The sequence below is a fragment of the Plectropomus leopardus genome, chromosome 5 (assembly GCF_026936395.1).
Source record: "Plectropomus leopardus strain MGB_pleo_1.0 chromosome 5, ASM2693639v1, whole genome shotgun sequence".
Lineage (NCBI taxonomy): Eukaryota > Metazoa > Chordata > Actinopteri > Perciformes > Serranidae > Plectropomus > Plectropomus leopardus.
This window is the reverse complement of record NC_142180.1, coordinates 9,386,360-9,406,287: the sequence shown is the minus strand read 5'-3', so window position 1 is coordinate 9,406,287 and position 19,928 is coordinate 9,386,360. Positions and strand designations below refer to the sequence as shown.

General features: G+C 38.6%; 1 protein-coding gene across 4 annotated transcripts; it reads right to left on the bottom strand.

Annotated features, from left to right (window-relative positions):
• Nucleotides 1-137: 137 nt before the first annotated feature.
• Nucleotides 138-18,809, bottom strand: hps3 (HPS3 biogenesis of lysosomal organelles complex 2 subunit 1). 4 transcript variants are annotated; one of them, XM_088077463.1, is made up of 25 exons: nt 18,687-18,809; nt 17,786-17,986; nt 17,595-17,666; nt 16,806-16,899; nt 16,567-16,640; nt 16,036-16,248; nt 15,498-15,567; nt 15,218-15,300; nt 14,625-14,739; nt 14,334-14,490; nt 14,167-14,249; nt 12,955-13,129; nt 12,767-12,848; nt 12,514-12,671; nt 12,170-12,271; nt 9,175-9,283; nt 8,706-8,968; nt 7,722-7,899; nt 7,104-7,337; nt 6,302-6,499; nt 5,136-5,339; nt 4,887-4,991; nt 3,322-3,528; nt 3,103-3,190; nt 138-2,356 (listed from the first exon to the last, which is right to left on the bottom strand). In XM_088077463.1, exons 2-25 carry the CDS (start codon nt 17,834-17,836, stop codon nt 2,229-2,231), a joined length of 3,243 nt encoding a protein of 1,080 aa, XP_087933589.1. In that variant the 5' UTR covers nt 17,837-17,986; nt 18,687-18,809; the 3' UTR covers nt 138-2,228. The 4 variants fall into 4 exon arrangements, with proteins under 4 accessions (XP_087933589.1, XP_087933590.1, XP_087933591.1 ...); XM_088077464.1 differs by having other exon boundaries at nt 15,498-15,564; XM_088077465.1 differs by lacking the exon at nt 12,170-12,271.
• Nucleotides 18,810-19,928: the final 1,119 nt, after the last annotated feature.

The following is a 19,928-nucleotide window of genomic DNA, read 5'->3' as shown; positions in this document are numbered from 1 at the left end:
ACAAAGCTGAAAAGACAAATTCACAAGTGATGTCATTAATCAGCCCCTCTTCACTCATCCTCTGTGTCCTGTTTCATCATTAACCTCATGATTGAGTCACTTTGGATTGATCTTGTAACACTGTTCAAGGTACAAAATCTTATTAATTACACATTTTATTAAGAAATCAGCCTCTGTGACCTCTGAAATGATCTACTTTAGTGTCAAGTAAATGAGGATATTTCTTGAGCTTTGTACAAACACAAAACAACAGACTTAATAGTTGCTAAATGAGTCATGTTTGCGGACTTCAGCAGTGATCTACTATCTAATCATGTTTTTTCCCTGGGTCAAACTGAAGAGCCTTTGTTTGAAGGCACACCTTATTTCTCTGGCGACTTAACAAAACCGCACACTCAAATTATCTGTAATCAATATGTCAAGTAAATTGAGGCAGCAGCACCAGGAACCTTTGACTTCATGCAGTCAAGCTCAAACTGCAACAAACTTTATATCCCTTCTTCGCTAACTTACATGAACGCCATGTAAACTAAGCAGGGTTTGAAAGGCTGGAGTCAACAGTTCTCAGATTTTATCTCACAGGGAAGAACACTTTGAATAAAAAACATAAAAAGTTATACGAAGCAGGAAGTTCTGAGTGACGGTAACAACAAAATATTTTTGATTGACTAGCTGATTAGAAAAACAGTATCTTTTGGAAAAATACAAAGGACTTGCTGCTTGAGTGACAAACAAGTTCAGATTACAAATATATAAGGTTTTCACCCGGCTGGCAGCAATATCAGTGAAACAGCAACGCTGACTGCTATCAGACATTTGCTGCATAATTTATGTAGTTTACCCTGCTGCTCTTCAGTGCTTTAAACAGACTTCCTGGTTTTAGGGATAACAGCACTAATTTTAGGACTATAAACTGTAATAAATAGAAATAAACCCTCATTGTAGCTAAACATTAAAGTCTGTATCACCATGTACAGTATGGACATCATTTAGATACAAACTTATCTTCAAAATGTCACAAAAATGACAGCACATTACAACAAATTCAGATATGCAAAGTAATATCCATGTGCAAACAAATAACTAAAAATCTGAGAAAAAAGAATATTGGAATACAGGACTGGACTTTGAAGCTCGCAGGCAGAGATGGGCACTATTTCAATTAAATGTATTCAAAAACAACAAAACAAAGTACTGTCAGAGCTTGTGTATGAGAACAGATTGAGCTGTTCTTGTTTTGTTCTTGTTTTGTTTTTAATGTTTTATTTGATTCATAGTTTTCATGGTGAAAACTAGGGCAGAAAATGTAAATATTCATGTTTAATGTATTTTTTTAATTCATTTAATAAGGAGTAGGATTCCATAAGTATTCACTTCCTTCATCTCCTTTTAGACATGGAAAATACTGATGTTGTTTACTGAATATGTTTGCTGAGTGTTCTGGTGTTGTTTCCTTACTAATATATTTTATTTTTATTGATTTTATTTTATTTTGCATGTTCATGTGTGTTTTATATAATTTGAACACATATATTTGAAAACATTATTCTCCAATAAGACAGCATGCAGCCCCAAATTCACTGATTGCCAATTTAAATGTATGATGTGGAAATCACCATAAATCATATTTTCAATAGGGGGTTAAGGTCAGACCCATACTGATGCTCCTAAATGTGTAAATTGTGATATTACTGATTTCTACAAAATGTATTTTTTAAATTTGAAATCAATCAAATTACTTGTATCAACAACATTTTCTCACACCTGCATTTTGTATCTCATTTTGATATATTTGATGAATATCTATAATTCATATACAAGATATTTTTTGATTTACTTGTGCCCATCTCTAAACCTGCACTTGCAGGGGAACTAAAACCACTTTTTATGATTCATAGCTACTCTGGCATCACCAGGGGACACATCACCAGCATGACTCAGTGGATAATTATACTTGTTGGTTGAGTATTTGTGACATCATAAACATGCAAAAATATGCACATGATTGTCTGGGGACAAACAAGGTACAGGTCACAGCATAGAAATATTTTCAGTGTTTCAAGTTAAATCATCTTCAGAAGCTACTGTTGAGGGTCTTTTGAGCAATCACTGCTCCTATGCAGCAGTATATTTGACAGTTGTTCCTGTCATCAGTTTGGATCAGAGTGACACATTTGTCCTTGGCTACTGAAGTCTATTGTGTGTGTGTGTGTGTGTGTGTGTGTGCCTCAGGTCAGCAGGTGTCTCTGGCTACATGTCAAAAGGTGGGGCAGGAAGTATGAGGCTGTGCCATCGTCAGGTATAAGTTCCAGGAACTCTGTGGGACTCGTCTCCATGGCAACCACCACCAGCGTCTCTGTTGGCAAGGAAACTGGCCTCATTAAAACCCAGGCATTAAAACATTAAAACCAGACCTTACCTCAAATTCCACACAATTCACTTGCAATTCTATTTTCTATTAGAGATATTGTTGTTCTTATCCCAGATATTCTTCTTCCTAGCTGATGCCTACATTACCCACAATGCAACCCAACTCTATTCACTCAAATGCACAGACCTCTAAAAAGTAATAATTAAAAGTGTTTATTGCTCATTTGAGCTGTGTTGATTTGCATTCCTACATTTAATGAATAGATTGTGTCATAGAATGTATCATATTTTCTGTATTCAACTAATAATTTATATTTTCTGTACAAACAATTTACCCTAGCAAAGGTCTAAACGCTTTAAAAACACACTCTGTACGTCAAGGAAAAAACTTAAAGAAAGAAAATAGTAAATCCTTTATCTCTACCGGTTTGTTGGCTTAAAAAGCAGCCATATTTAAACATATAAAACCTACAATTTTTAGCTTAACAAGTCATTTACCACAGTGTCCTTTTGAAGTGGCCTCGATTTAGTTCCCTGACCTTTTTATGATGTCCAGATTGTTGTCAAACCTCCTTTATATTTTCGTCAGCAAATATCAAAGGAGTCAAACTGACACTCAGTGTCAAGTCAAAAATAACTCTGTGTAAATTTGAGAAAAAACTCGAGTGGCTTTAAACAGGTAGTACTGGTTTACTTCTGGATGGCTGATGGTATTCTGGGAGAAGTTTCTACCTTTGAGAGCAGCTAATAGGATGCTGTTGTCTCCGGCAGCTCTCGTCCTGTTACACAGCTCTGGAAGCAGCTTCTGCCACCACAACACCTGCAGAGACGAGACAAGAAAATAATTCTGATGACCAAAAATATACTAAAAAATGCAGGCATCAGAAAAAAGTGAGGGCAGAGCAAAAAAGGCTACATAGTAAACAATTTAGGCCTTTGCTAGGTACAGACCATATGTTTGTCTTGTAACTGGTGGTTGGCGTAGGCGATGATGGCCTGAGGACAGCGATCCAGCAGCTTCTCAATGCTGCTATCATACTGCCCCCTTCTGGTGGCGCAGAGGAGGTGCAGGCTGAAGCCCCATAAGGTTTCCTCAGACAGACGCTCCATCAGAGGCACGACGGAAACCACAGACAGGGACGGACCACACAGGAGAGACTGGAGACAGGCGCATACAGAAATAAAATCACAGTAGAAAAAAAGGCAGATGGGACAGAGACAATGTAACTTTTAACAGATGAAATAACACTATCTGTATCTTACAATTTAAAAAGTTGAATTTATAGGCAACAAAAATACACCCTTGCTTTATTCAAAATACTCAGCGGGGCTTCTATGACAGCCTCAATTGGGCTTGTTTGAGTAGCTTACGGTGGCTTAAGATAGGAAATTTTAGACCGATGTATTTGCGTTTATGTTTTTTTTCATGTGTGTCTTATCAACATTCCATTTTTCATTTGGTAGAAAATAAAAATAAAAATAAAATAAAAACAGCTTTACTTTTCCGACTTTCTCTACAGATGGTCTGATTTGTTTCTTTATTTTTCTTGGCCTATTTTGAAGACACTCAAATTTAGAAACACAGAGTCTAATATGTTGATAGAAATATTGATGTTACTGTTGCATGTTTTACCATTCACCATCTTGCTGTAATGGCCACTTGTCGTGTCCACAGAGACTTCTGTTATGCAAAGGTTGTGTGTGGCACTGCAATCATACTGTTTTCATTTGCCACTCATCCTGGATTCCCCTCTCCACAAAGGTATTTTATTAAGTAAAGTGTATATACAAACACACTGTATATAGCTGCATTATCTTCTACAGCCTTATTGTTGTATGTAAGTTGTATTTTAAGTCCCCAAAGTACCGCATAGGGTCTAGTCCTGCAATAATATTAAAATCATATGTTTTTAATGATTCTTTAAGTTCCTTTTCAAGTCTCATAAGTGAATTCCAGTCAGTTTAAAGCATTTTAGGTGCACAACGCCAAATGTAAACAAAAACCATGGCTGACTGTGACAAACTGATTCTTTGGTAAGTGTACACAAAGTTAAACTCTCAGCCCAAGTGAACTCTCGGTGTAGCCTTCTTGCATTTAGAAACGAAACACAAGACGAAAACATGAGCTTAGAGATTTTAAGAGATTTTTTAATGGCGCTTCACTTGGGAAACCCAATACAAATACTGTCTACAAACACAACATCCCCGAATGATAGAAATGTGCACTTCCATGGATGCTGCCAGTGTTGTGAGACGTCAGACAACTTCTTTATGAAGTCGGTAGGTGGATTTGTCCCAAGTTCATAAGTAGGAACTCTGATTTTGAGTGGCATTCTATTGTACTTTTTCTACAGGAAAATGTTGTCTGGAACACAGCATTATTTTACAACTGATAACACGGTGAAGGAGTCTGTCACCTCTGTCAATGTCACCTCATTTTAGATACTTACTGAGAAAACGTAATTTGTTGTATATTTACAGTAGAAGCAGAGTTATTTTGTTCAAAGACACATTACCTGCAGTTTGTACAGCGCCTCCTGGTGTTGGCAGCTCGTAGTGTGAGCAGGATTAAGAACAGTGAGCCAAGGATACAGAGCGCCATAATGGGAGCACGAGTTTATCTGAAACAAACGCAAACATGCAGGCTTTTTAGTGCATGAGAGTGATGTTCAAAAGAATTGATTTCTGAACATCACACAGAATTTGAATTTTAAGCAGCTCCTTGAAACAAGAATAACTGCAGTCATTTTTTTTAGTTACTGTACCAGATCATCAGCGCTCTTCAGCGACCTGCGTCTTGAAGGTATGTGTGATTCGCTGGGGTGTGTATCCGATTTTGTGTTGGTCAGTCGGTCGATGTAGACAGACGCCAGTCGAAAGAGAAGTTCCTGGATGACAGCTTCCTGTGAGGAGGCCATGAGCATGGCCTCCCAGAAATCCACCTGTAAGCAATTCCCACAGCCCAGCTCCTAGGACACACACACACACACACACACACACACACACACACACACACACACACACACACACACACACACACACACACACCTTGTGAACTTATAACCAATGTCATTACTAGTCTCCTTGCTGTCATGTAGAGCTGCAACTGAACCTGAAATTAAATGAATCGCCAACTAATGTGATCATCAATTAATCAGTTTGAGTGGTTTTTAAGACAAACAAGAGACAATTCTCTCATTCCTGCTTCTTAACCCTTTATAACCTGAGCAAAGTGGCTGGATTTCTTTCAGAAACTTAGGAAGATGGCAATGAGCAACTCAACAAGAAATAGCCTAAAATCATCAAATAATGCATTAACAGTTACAAGAAAATTACTTAAAAAAAAAAAAAATATATATATATATATATATATTTTTTTTTAATCAAAATTACCTGAGGATAGAGCTAAAAAATATAAATATATTTTTTATTTTTACATACACAGTACAGTAACATAATTTTAACTATATAATTTGGTTTTCTGGACATTTTTCTGTTTTTTGATAATATATAATATCCACCTAAGCGAATTTTCAGGTCCCCTTTTACTTTTTTCCAGTTTCTGGGACATTTCTTGCCAAGCTGCTTTTCTCCACATCTTCAAAAGAACTCAAACCAATTTTCTCAGATGTAAATAGATGTGAAAGGTGTCCGAACGCAGTGCAAGAAAACTGTTGTCAATGCAGGTTTCAGAGAGTTAAATAATAAATGGAAACTCACTATCTTTGTGTTATGAACCTAACAAGGCATTTGAGGACATCATCTTGGGCTCTGAGAAACACTTACCAACATTATCCACATTTTCAGACATTTTATAGACCAAAAAACTATTCAACTGATCGAGAAAATAATCAACAGATTAATTAAGACATTAAAAATAATCTTTAGTTGCAGCCCCGCTGTCAGTTGGCAGTGACAAAAACACACACACCTTAAATATGTGATCTGCCTGTTCCAGCTGAACTTTGTTGTTTTCATGTAAAGCCACCATGGCAGCCACCAGCAGTCCTGGTTGGGACTTTGCCAACTGGCGTGTCAGCACTGTGGGACGGACGGGTGTCTGCTGACCTCCACCTCCGCCATGCAGCAACAGCCTTGGCTCCTCGATGAACCCGTACACCAGCAGCATCTGAAAACACACACACACACACACACACACACACACACACACACACACACACACACACACACACACACACACACACACACACACACACAAACAAACAAACAAACAAATAAACAAACAAACACACACACACACACACACACACACACTTTTTAACTTAACTGCACAATCCTTGGAACGTTTTTTGGCGTTTTTTAACTTCTTAAATGCAAATATTAAAGTTCAGGTATTTTTACACACATGCAAAACAAAATCAAACTCTAAAAATAGCACCACACAGGTGTGACCTTAAGAAAATATTCATTTTGCTTTAAAGAAAAGTAAGTAATTATCTGTAAACAAAATTTATTGATTAAGACTATAAATGTTTCTAGGAAAGCTATACAGTGGTTCATCTAAGCTACTGAATGTTAAGATGCTTTGATAGCATTTATGCATTACTGATTGCTAAAATAGACTAAGATTTACTTGTGGATACTACATACATTAACAAACTGGTAAAGATAAATAGTACTTAAGTACTTAATTAAGTTTATTTTCCACAAGGTAGCAACTAAACATTCACACAAACACAGACAACATAAACACATCCCCTGTGCCCTCTAACCTCGGCATGTCTTTCCATCAGCTGTGTGTACTGTGGCAGGTCGTCCAAACTCAGCATCATGGTTGCCATGGTGACTGTCAGGGGAACCGACACGCCAGCAGAGTCCTCCAGACGTTGCAGAATTTGCAGCGTCCGTGCGGGACTGATGTTTGTCATGGATGGGCTGGCACACACACTGACAAGCTGCGAGGGCTCTGATTGGCTGAAAATGTCTATGACCTCATCTGCTGCTTTCTGCAGAGAGACAATATTTAATTCTTTTTTTTTTTATAGTTTTGTTGTATATTATTTTTCTCATTTTGGAGAACTGGTGATATAATGTTGAGTGTAACACAAACAAAACAGCTGATAAACTGATGAAAATAAAAATGATACACAATTTTTAGGTTGTAGTCCAGCTTTCTCGTAGTCAGTTTTAGTTCACTTTTAAGGTGTCCCAGCTTACACTTCATGTAAGCTGGGACACCTTAGATGCTTCAGTGCACAGATGCAGAAAGACAGTTTTCGTGCCATGTTGTTTATTCTAATGCTGTAAAATAAATGTAATACTGACTTATTCCGTATAGCACCTTCAAAATAGATCTCCATACTTGGTGGTGAAAGTCTGCTTATGTGTACCTGACTGAGAATCTGCTCGGTTTCTTCCAACAGGAAATGCTTCAGGTAGAACAAGAAGCCAGAGCCATAAGAGTGTGGGGTGCTGGGAAATGGGCGGTTCCTGGCCATGATCTCTGTGACTGACAGGCCAGACATCCTGTAGTACGGCAAAGCCAGGTGGCAGTCCGTCTGACTGCCCCTGACAGAACAGAGGAGACACAATATTAGTTAATTAACCAAAAAATTGATCAACCAACAACAAACAATTTATAAAACAAAACATTCCCCAAACCCAGAAGAAATCCATTTTACATGGATTTCTTCTAGGTTTTGGGCTGCTGGCTGAAAAAACAAGTCATCTGAAGACGTCACCTTGAGCTCTAGGAATGTGATGGGCATTTTCACCTTTTTCTGACATTTTAAAGACTATAAATCAAACAATAATAAGAATAAGATTAAGAATAAGAATTTGCAAATTATAAATGACCAAAAATGATCATTAATTGCAGTTTTAAACAGAAGAGAATAGGCTCAACACACTGTAACAATAGCCTATACAGCTGTGTCAACAAAAACCCTTTACTGCAAATGTTATAAACAAACAAATAAGAATTTTAAATATATATATAAATTAAGAATAAAGTATACTGAAGTCATTTTAAAGTATTACACAACTGAATTTAACTAAGTAGCTCAAATGGCTAAATGTGGCTACATATGCTCTTCACTTTTATTTATTTTTTTTACTTTTCACTATAAAGGGGTTAAACCACATAGTTATTTAACAATAAAGACAAGATTTCAGGGAATGGCAAGTTATTCTTTAAGGTATTTAAGTGGTCCATAAACTTGCATATTTGAAACTGCTGAGTCAACTTGTGATACAAGTTCATATCAAGGGGTGTGCTTGCAAATTGAAAGATAATAATGGTATTTCTATAGCTGTTTTAGGGAAGGTTTGTCCTTTAGTGCAAGTGTGTGTGTGTGTGTGTGTGTGTGTATTACCTGCTGAAACAGTCTCCCAGCAGTGCACAGTTCTCCCTGAGTGCCTCCTCCAGCTCTCGCCTGTCTGACTGTGCAGTTGTCTGTTTCTCAGCCAGTCTGTCTGCATTTGTCTGCAGAGACACTGCAGGGTCACCCTCCATGTTTGGTCGCTGCTCCGATGTTTGGAGTAAGGAGGCACGGAGGAGGAGGTGAGCCTCGCTGAGAAGGTGCTGAAGGCTTTGGCCCTGTGGGTTGGTCTCTGCATACCGCTGGCTGTATTCAACCTGACACACACACATGCACGCACGCACACACACACACACACAGGTGAGTAAACAGACTCACAAAATAACAGTAACATTCAAAAAGCTTCATGTATTTGGAGTGCAAAATGTATATTTCCATGCTTCCCTTTTTTCTTTATTGTCTGTATTTAAATAGTTTTTATGTCTCCAGTTTGTCATGTTTAGATTGAGTATGTCTGTGTTACCATCTCTTGGTAAAGAGTGAGGGGGGAGACGGTGTCCACCACATAGAGGTTCCACCCGTGTCCTGCTGTGCTGGTTTCTCTGGGAGAAGAGATTGTCCACTTCCTGCTCCTGAGGTCAAAGGTTACACACAGACAGGTAACAAAACGTAGAACCAAACAGAGATGAGCCAAAGCCCAATGTGATATCTCACCGCGGCAATGTTTAGCTAATCTAAAAAATCTGCAGACTTTTCAAGCAAATTTCCCATGATTCATGCAATCCCTGATGTCAATAATAACACTAATAATACACTGAGGACACACACAAACAGTACACTAAACATTGCAATAAAAGGTGTTTCATGAACCAAATAAAGTAATGCTTCCGACGTAGTTTTCATGATGTTGCACATGCATTAAAGAAAAACTGAATCAGAAATGGTTTCATACTAATGTCTGCATCGCCATGTTCACAGCAAAGAGCAACCTTTCGTACAGTTGCTATGTAATACACTACATCAACTGCCCAATGCTGGGTTCACACTAGACGCGAAAACGCCCTGATATGTTAACTGTCATGCAGGGCGTCAGCAGTCGCCTGGCCATTCACATCAGGAGCACATTTTTCAGCACCAGTCAGAAGCGATTCTTCTTCTCTGCTCCTTTAAAAGAGAGATCTGTCCCTGTCTCTATCTCCCTCCTTACCTGTCTGTCTTTGGCTGTGTGTCTGTATCTCTGTGTGTGTGTATCTCTGTGTGTGCATCCCTGTGTGCTTATCTGTCTCTGTGTGCCAGTCTGTCTCTGTGTGCCTTCTTTTCATGCTCTCTCTCTGTTTAGACACAACTAACAAGCATTGTCAAAAGCACTGGACGCATATTTTATCAGATCATGTATATCATACCTAATATATCTCTTATATCGGTCACAATAGAGTATTTAGTGTGTTTTCCTTTCAGATTTGCTTGCAGCTTGCAGAAAAAATAGACCAGACGCCACAACTATTGCTACAATTGTAAACCTGCCATGGAGCTTGGGGCCGCAGTGTATCCACTGTGAACTGTCTGATTGCTCATCATGGGCGCCAATGGCAAGTGACCAGCGCTCCGGAGAAAGTTGGTGCGTTTCTCTGCCATTTCTTGTCAAGTGTAAACCCAGCGTAATACTAAAACCTATTACTGCATTAAACATGAACAAACATTAGTGAACTGTTAGTGAACAGGTTAACATGACGAAAAGGTAACCTGGGGCTCCTGTCGGTCATGCTATCCATGGCAGCTGGTCGCACTTTTAGAACTGCTAGTGTTAAAGTGTGAAACAGAGATGATGGTTGAAAGACTTGTGTTTAGTCGCCAGTTTTAAGGTTGATTTCAAACAAGTCCTTAGTATCTCATTAAGTTTAGAATCGGACTCTGGAACATCCAAGGGGCAGACTGGCACCAGATATACGGACCATCTGGAGTTCCTACATTACCTGTCAAAGACACTTTTATTATAAGTCTTACTTAATTCAAATACTGTTTTGAACCTGCAATTATTGGTAGTGGCCACATTTGGAGAAGGTGCCACTTTCTAAATCCCCAAATGCAATTTTAAATGTATGCATTGGTAATTTTCAATTTATCAAGAATATTAAGTATTTTAAAATGGTTTACACGGAACCAGGAACCCGTACCGTTAAACTGGATTATTAGATTAGCTGTCTAAAATTGTAGTATTTCAGACCAAATTAATTAGTTTGTGAGCAAAACGTAACACACACTGGGGACAGTTAGGTAGGTTATAGTTGGAACTAAAACAGGAAGTATTGTCACTTTAAGACCAAGCTGCACAGTCACGCAGAAATTCAAATCATCAATTAACCTCAGGCTGAAATCACTTAAAGTTTTAGGGTTTTAGTACATCAACATCTGGAGAAATTTGATACAATAAGCCAAAAAACATTCCAAGGATTGTGCAGACTATAGATACTTTTATTTGTTACTCTAATGCAAAAAATGGCTGCTGTCAAATGTAATCAAAAAGTATAGATTTGTCTTAGTTTCTTTTGGGTTTTCAATATCTATGTCAAATTTTTAATATTCTTCATATACTTCACATCAAAATCATGTGCTGTGTTATTACTGACTTAGTGGCAACACTGTATATCCTCGATTAACTACATCATTACAGATTTTCTTATTTGATATGATTTAATGAATGCAGTGTATGATTCATGTTGGCAGCTCACAGGAGCAAGTACTTCAACTCATCAAGAATTTCCTACATGTTTGGATTTTTCATTCACCATGGAAGCATGTGAGGAAAAAACACATTTTTTGCATAAATTCAATGTAACATTTGAATATTTAAACATATGTCTCCAAACTCTAACACAATTTGTGCAGTATAATTTAAGTCTCATTATCCAGTCATAATCTCAATACTTGCCAAACACATGCATTTCCGGTAAGACCTTACTGAGACTCATGAATGAGTAGCACACCTGAGCAACTCAATGAAATGCACAAGCAGCGTTCAAACACATGCTCTTGCCCATGCACACTACTCATATATAAAAGTGTTTTAAATAGTAAGGTTTCCACAAAAATGCATGTGTTCAGGGAGTACTGAGCATAACTAGACAAATGGAGCTTGGATTTTACTGCTTTGTAAATAGATGTTTTGATAGAGCTTTGCTTTTAAACACGGCCTACATTTACCCCTATTCATCAAGAATTTCTCAATATTTAGATTCTTCGTTCACCCTGGGGCATACAAGAACACCAAAGTTCCCTTTGCAAATTCCATGTAACACAGGGTGAGTGAGTGATATACAAATTATCATTTTGTGGGTTAAGTTTTCCTTTCAAGGGTGAAATAAGTACCAAACCATCAAAACAAAACATACAATGATTCGGTTAACAATCATCTGCTAAGTTGAGTGTTTGGAGGGTTTCCTGGCGTTGCAGCTCGGCCTATGAGTGACAACTAAGTCTGTCGGGGGGAGGGGGGGGGGATTGGGGCGGGTTTGTCTTACAGGAAGGGGCGTGATAGAAGGCTCTCCAGAGCCGGTGTGGTTGCGGGATCGATTCCCACCGCCAGGAAAATACCAGTCAGCAAGTTGTGATCTTTCAAATCGCTAAAATAACAACATACACACAGTGAACAGTATGTAAATACATGTATGCCTGCACACACACCTGCAACGCCAAGACGCTGCAGCACACGCCAAGACGCAAGACGCACACACACACACACACACACACCACAAGTGCTGATTAATCTGTCTTTAGAGTATTCTGGTACCCACAGCAAGGTATCTGATGACATATCCCACTAAGCCAATAAACTAAAGGGTGTGTGGGTGTGTGTGCGACTTACAGGCCTCTGTGTTGTGAGGTGCGCTCGGGTTCGTCTGGTGTCTCTGCGTCAGCAGTGGAGAGCAGGATAACATGGCGGCCGTAGACACACACTGAGCGCAGACCAATGAACAGCTGCATCCTGAGCGCACACACCTCTAGGCTGCAGGGGGGACAGGCCTTGAAACACACACAGAGCAGATAGTGGGGAGACTGATACATACAATTAATCAATGGACAGGCAACAAAGCAAGACTTTCAGTTTAAGCTCATACCTTCATGGTGGTATCGATGTAGGGGTCTTCTATCCTGGCTGCTACTGTGGCACAGCGCACTGTGAAACACTGCAATGCACTCCTACCAGGAACACACAGATATGATCTTACTCATTTGCCAAACTGTAATCTTCAGACTACAGTGATAATGTTGATAATTCCTTTGTGTAATCAGACTGCAGCCATACTTTGTTATGACGTGCAGAAGGTGGTCTGTTAGCACCGCCTTCAGGACCTTCTCTGGATACTGATAGGCTGAGAGAAGCTCAACTCCACCCTTCAGACTGTACAGGTAGCCGGCGGTGGGGAGAGAGAAGAAGCAGAACACACATGCTGGTTCTTCTAGAGACACTGACTGGTTACCTGCAGAGAGAAAAAGACAGACGCAGAAACAATGTTTGGCTTTTTTTTTTTTTTTTTAAATTTTATTGTAATTCAACAGCCATTTAAACTCTTTTTCCAGAGCTTTTCAAAAACATGACAGAGTTATAAAAATAATGTTGTAGCAACCAGTTAATGTTACTTTGTCTGTTACAGAGTCCTAAAACCTTGAAATGATGTTTTAAAAATAAAAGAATGTGACATTATTTCACCCAGTTTCTATACTGACCAACAATCTCTTTAAGAGAAGAAACTCAACTGTACTTCTTGGGGCTTAGCCACCCATAAAGTATAATTCATAAATCAAGCCATATCTTTCATGGATGTCCTAGAATCAGGTGTGGTGTTACTTACAGCAGTGCAGCAATAAGCCTCATTCTGTCTTGTTTGAAGATGCTGATGATTAAGAAGTATCAACTCCACTCTTTTATTTGTGAGGCAGGACACCTCTTATTAAAAATTAAAAAAATTTAAAAAGCTTTCAAAGCATTCTTTTATTTAGTCCAATTCAGTCTTGCATCAGGAGATAGTTGTACTCAATCAGTTTATAGATGGTTTTACTTTTATGTGACCAGGTTTCAAGATGTTGATAATTATGTTTTGAAATCTTTGACAAAAAATAAAAACTTGGTGAACTTGCAGAATTCTTCAGAGCAAGAGATTTTGAGTATGACATTTTACTTGTTTTTTTTTTGGGGGGGGGGGCTTTTTATGATGGCCTGGAGTGTCCTGACAGGCGCCAATAAACAAAATGAATTATAATCATTGTTGTGATGGTTGTGCAGGGCTCTGTTGTAACACTGCACAGTGATAAATTAAAGTTCAATTGAATATCTAATAAGACTGATTGAAAGTTTTCCTGTTTGCTTCTTTATCAATCATTTTCTGATGTACAAATAAGAAGCTAAGTAGAAGTCCTAACATGTCAGTGGGCTCCTGTTACAACATATGCTGCCCCTATGCTGACAAACTCTCTTTCTATGTCCGTCTACATGTGTGTGAGTGTTTGCTGTACTGACTGGTGAACAGCGGGTAGAGCTGTAGGGAATGGAGCTGAGTCTCCTCCACACTGCAGCCCTGGAAGAAGTCTGGAGTAAAACGCCTGCAAGACAGAAGTGACACAAAATCAATGTACCTTGCATAGCAAAATGCACTCACTGTAACAAACTGAAGTACATGCGCATACCTGAAGAGAACATATGACAGTGTGTACTGTCCTCTGTCCTCCAGCCCAGTCTTTTCAATGCTGACAGGGATGTCACAGTCTTTAGCTCGATCACCGAGCAGCTCCTGGTGTCTGGGAAGGACCAGGAAGTCCGCCTGGTCTTCAAGATGATCTGCTGCTGCAAACACATATACACAGACACACTCACACCACAAAATGATTCTTTCACGTGATCCGCCCCACTTAAAGCAGACCAAACAATAACCGAAACATGAATAAGTGGAATCATTAAAGAGGGCAACAAATGCAGACTTTTCTTTGTTTCCGATGATTCTTCCAGAGTGTTTGGTTCAGAAGATGCATCCAGTTTCAGAACGAGCACCTCCAGCTCCGCCTGCACTGCTACATACGCTCCACACAGCGCCACCTAGAGGGCAGAAGAGATGCTAGAGTAACCAGGGCAACAGACTGTCAATTTTAGTTTGAACTTTACGTGAACAAAAGCACATGACGCCTATGCTGTATTTTCTCTCTTTTCTTCAATTGTTACAGCCAAAATTCATAAGATTTATTATGGCCGATCACTAAGTTATTTAAATTGTTTAAAGAATAAAAATAAGATGTAAAAATAATGATGTGGATTGCTTGATAGGACTGATATGTTTACATGCATTCATATAACAATATCTGATTTTTAAAACATCTGATGAAAAATGTTGTGTATTGCAACTCAACAAAACAGTTATAGTTATTGTGGATTACACCCACATTAGGGATTGCTACTCAACAACAGAAAGCAGACCAGTTTGGCATGCTTTTATTCACTTGTTTGACTGTCTATGAGATAAATGTATACAACAAACAGAAATAAAGAAATCAAGAAAATATATTGCGTTTGAAAGTACCTGTTTAGGCTTGATTTTTGGAAGATGCAGGATAACCGAGCGTTCAAAATCCAGGAAATTCTGGTTTGAATTTGAGGTCTGACCTAAAAGCACGACAGATGAGTTGGAGCAGAAAACCATAGAAGAGTCCAAAAAGAGGACCTTTTGTCTTTCAGCACAACCCTTAGCTTTTTCTTTCGGCTCTCAGGGAGCAGTAACTGGAATACTCTACTTCACATGCATTTTGGACTATATGCAAGTTTTGGGAAAAACAACTGATGAGTTACTTTGCTTGAGTTACCTTGAGTCTGACTGGAACTTTGCTGAGAGTTCGGCCAGGCGCTCTGTAGGATCTGCTGACTCTGAGCCTGCTGTTTTTAGAAACATTATGCCACTGGAATATTAAGTATATCAATAAGAGTCCACCTATAATAAGTAGCCATGTAAAGATGTTTTGTCTAATATAAAAGATTACATATTTTAAGACTTTATGAAGGTCTAAAGACAAAATAAAACATTAAAACACTAATGTTCTGCCAGTTGCTGGAAAAGGCAGATCTTAATTGGTGAACTCATCCTGCACTGGTAAGTGTGATCACATAATTTAGCCAATATAACCATCACAGAACTTTAAAATAATACCAGCCTCCTGCCACTTCATAAAATCAAATAGCTTTTGTCTCTTAACCATTATACTGATTTATATTTTAGCATGATCCCTGGCTGTGTTTTGTCCCACTGCAAGAAGTTATTCAATATGATTTCAGTCTTTACATCAAGGTAATCTAAATCAGGTCCACAGAGGCAAAAAACTCCCAGAACAGCAGGTGGACTCTCACCAGATTCTGCTGGTTCTGTCTCCTCAAAGCAAACAGAACCAGAGTGTTCTCGCAGCCGACCAGAAGGTCTCCTGTGACCGAGCAGCACGCCACAGAGACGGGACGCTCTGACAGAGGGATCTCAATGATCTCCATCTGCACTCCGCCCCGCACAGACGCCCCACGCAGCAGGTGACCCAACAAACGCACCCCGACACGGGCCTTCCCCTCTGCCTACAGAGAAAACAAGAGTAAAGAGGTAAATATTGTGTTACATATATTGATGACAAACTTCAGATTCAGACACATTCATTGATGACCTATCAGACGTCTCAGACTGGACTGCTGAGAGATAAAAGGTCTATTTAAAGCTCAGTTGTTTTTGACACACACACATCAGTGGACTCAAACCAGGTTCAATATCTTTTCGTATAGATAACCCTGTTGTAATTAAGGTGACAGATGAAAAACTGAAAAAAAAGAATGTGGTGTCCTTAGATTTCATCGCACCATAATATAAAATACTGTTGAGAAAGCTGAGCAGCTGTGTACCTGGTGGCGCCAGTTGGTGTAGGCTCTCAAGTAGGTGGCGCTGTTCTTTTCCTCAATAGTCACCAGGTAATCTCCTGGATGAGAGGTGAGAGGTAGAAAGGAAAGCAAGGATGTTACATTTTTTTTCTGTTCAGCTCCCACTTTAACCCCTACAGCTGCCTTTCTCACATGTAAAAAAAACATACAAACAAACTGCTACAGGTGAGTATTGATACAGGGAAGAGAGGTAATGTTTGTACCCATCTTGCTGTGCTGGATGCTCTTCACAGTGCCCATGGTGGCGAAGCGACAGATGAAAGGGCAGCCCTCCTCCTCCACACTGTACGCCTCCACCTGGGTTCAGTTCGACGCATCATACAACACAGTCAGTGCCTGCAGAAATCTTTCATCTCCAAAAGCTTATCTCTTACAATTTAAGATAAACCGAATACTGCAGACATTTTGATGACGCTACACTACATAGATTCTACCAGTGACTGTATAGTTTTATTTTTAATTAGGGGTCGACTGATATTGGTTTTTCAGGGCCGATACCGATTCAGATTATTACTAGTTAATCAGGCTGAAAACCAATATTTGGAACCGGTATGCATTTACAATAAAAATGAAAATATTTCACTCAATATTTAGAATTAAGAACATAACAAACTCCAACGCAAAACTTTAAATGTGTTTAGGAAATGTTTAATCAAAACTGAGATGTTCAACACCATATACAGCAAGTTCCCCGCAACTTTTTTTTTTTATAAGGTCAAGTGAAAATTTAAATATGAAAATAATAAATTAAAATATTTCCCCAAGGTTTTACAAAGTAAAAGTTCCTCTCATGCTGACACTTTTTTTGCACTTCTTAATTATTTAATGTTATCAGCTATCATTTAAATAAAATGCCACTATAAAATAATCAGCAAAATCCAGATAATCATTCGGGCCAATAATCTGTTGACCCCTTATTTTAATTTTCGCGCAAATTAATTTGAAACAGGACAATTATAATGAAAAATATATATGCTAATTTTAAAAATAACCTTGCATCCTCCAGTAGCGACCACAAACAGAGCTCCACCTCCACAGCAGACCAGTCCAGGCTCCTGCTCCACCTGTGCCACAAAGAGGGGAGAGAGATTAAATAGCAAGTCATGCACATACAAAATTGTGATAATTATTAAAAAAAAAAAAAAAAACATCACAGCAACAGCATCAGCCAGGCTCCACGTACCTGTACGATCTGCTGTGAGGCGAAAGGATGGCAGTTGTAGACGTGCACCATGTTTGGTCCACCTCCTGGACAGGGTACTCCCTACAGGATATTAAACTAATTGTTTTCTGCTGCCGTCTCTTCTTTTGATGCTCCAGGAAAGTTTCAACTCCACTCCCTTATTAGTGTTTTTTGGAGGTTTCACCTAGCAGCACACCAAGCCTAAAAATAGGTTTAAAAGCATTTATTCCAATTCAATATATATATTTATCATGTTTCTGGAACAGCATTTCACATGTGAAAAGAAAACTCCAAAACATTCAATCTCATCAAAAATAGGCAATATCCTCCATAATATGACGCTGTTCATTGGATAGGTATGACGAGAACAACAGCATCTATTATGTAGGGCTGCATTAAAATACTTTCCCCCTTTGTATTAAGTAAAACTTCCCTGTTTTGCTCGTCATATGCACCGAACACCACCAATCAAACATTACTAGCGTTTAGTTTAATTTAATCTCTTCTGAAATCAACAGTCAACTCTAAATCAGCACATTGTCGACATTGATGTACTCAGTCAAACAGGCTAATTCAAGTTTTGAAACTTTAAAATCGATCTATCAAAGTGAAAGTAAGTAAATAAAATGAGGAACTCATGCAACGCGACCAACCACTGACTCAGATGTTGACCTCGGCTTTGCCTGCATCTCTGTCTGTCCATCAGCAGCTGAAACGGCAAACAGGGCTGCTGTGTGTTTCTCTAATCGATATCACATGCTGCAGTCTTGTGAGCAGCAGAGGGTGTACCCCTCCACCTCAGTTTCACTCATTTCCCTCTCGGTTTACTCTAACTTTAGGTACAAACATGCTAAAGCTCAACAATCTTTACAGAGAAAGGATTAGCATATTCATAAAGTACCTCCTTTTGCTGCTCCGTCCTCGGATGCTCCTTTTTTTCCTACTTGTGCACTCACTGCTGCAGTTTATTGGTTTCACGCTGTAATGCCGGAAGTGAACCGTCAACCACAACATAAAGGCGCCCGCCCACTCTCAATTTTCATTGGCTCATATTCCTGCTTGTTATGCGTTTGACGTTCTGATTGGCAACCGAGCTATCATGAATAGAAGACATGTCTTTTATGATTTCTATTTTTTCTGTTTATATAGACATTTGATTAACTCAATTTTTCTGCATTTTCCAATGACTGTATGTCTATGGAATTTTCTGGGTTTTTTTGGCTATGTAAAAACTCGGGTGCAGTACTTTTTTCAGTTTTAAAATTTTTTTTTTTTTTTTTTTTACCAAAGATTCCAACTGATTCAAATATCACTCCATTGATAAGTGATATTAAATTACACAGCAGCAAATGTATGCACATTTTCATCTTTCAAGTTAGCATTTGTCACAAATTAGCTTAGAGTAATATATATATATATATATATATACATACATACATTATATGTGTGTGTGTGTGTGTGTGTGTGTGTGTGTGTGTGTGTGTGTGTGTATATTTATATATACAATCAGTCTGAAATGAGAGGAGCATTTTAGCAGTTCACACAGGGTCCAGTAGGTGTTTGTATGCACTGAAAAGGGGAGAAGGAGCTTTTCTATAACCTGCAATGTGTTTGTAGTTCCCATTTTCACCAGAAAGGCACAATTTTACATCCTCATGACGCAGTAATAAAAAATACCACATGGGGGCAGTAGTTTACAAAAAGAAAAGGGAGTCATAAATGCGCATGCAGATGTTTTGCTGTTTGTGTTGACACAAGAACACGGGCTGTTCTTCAGCAGCACAATGAAAGATATCTGAAAACACATTTGCATGCATATTCACATTGAAATTTTCAAAATAATATATTGGTTTATATGTATTATTTTAATATTTTGGTTTGTGGTCCCTTTTTGTAGCTGACGGAGAGGGCACACGTGTTTTAGTTTGAAAGGAACGTGGCCAGTTGTGAAAATGTCTGTTTTGTCTGAAATTGCATCATCGACTAAAGTTGGTGCTAATTTAGCCTTAGTAAACTCGATTATTGTCTTCATTCTCTACCTGTACCCTTTGGCTTTGTGTTATTGAAGCTGTATTCTGTATGGGTTTTTTTGTGTGTTTTATGTTAACTGTATTTGACTTTGTCTTAAATTAAAAACAAACAA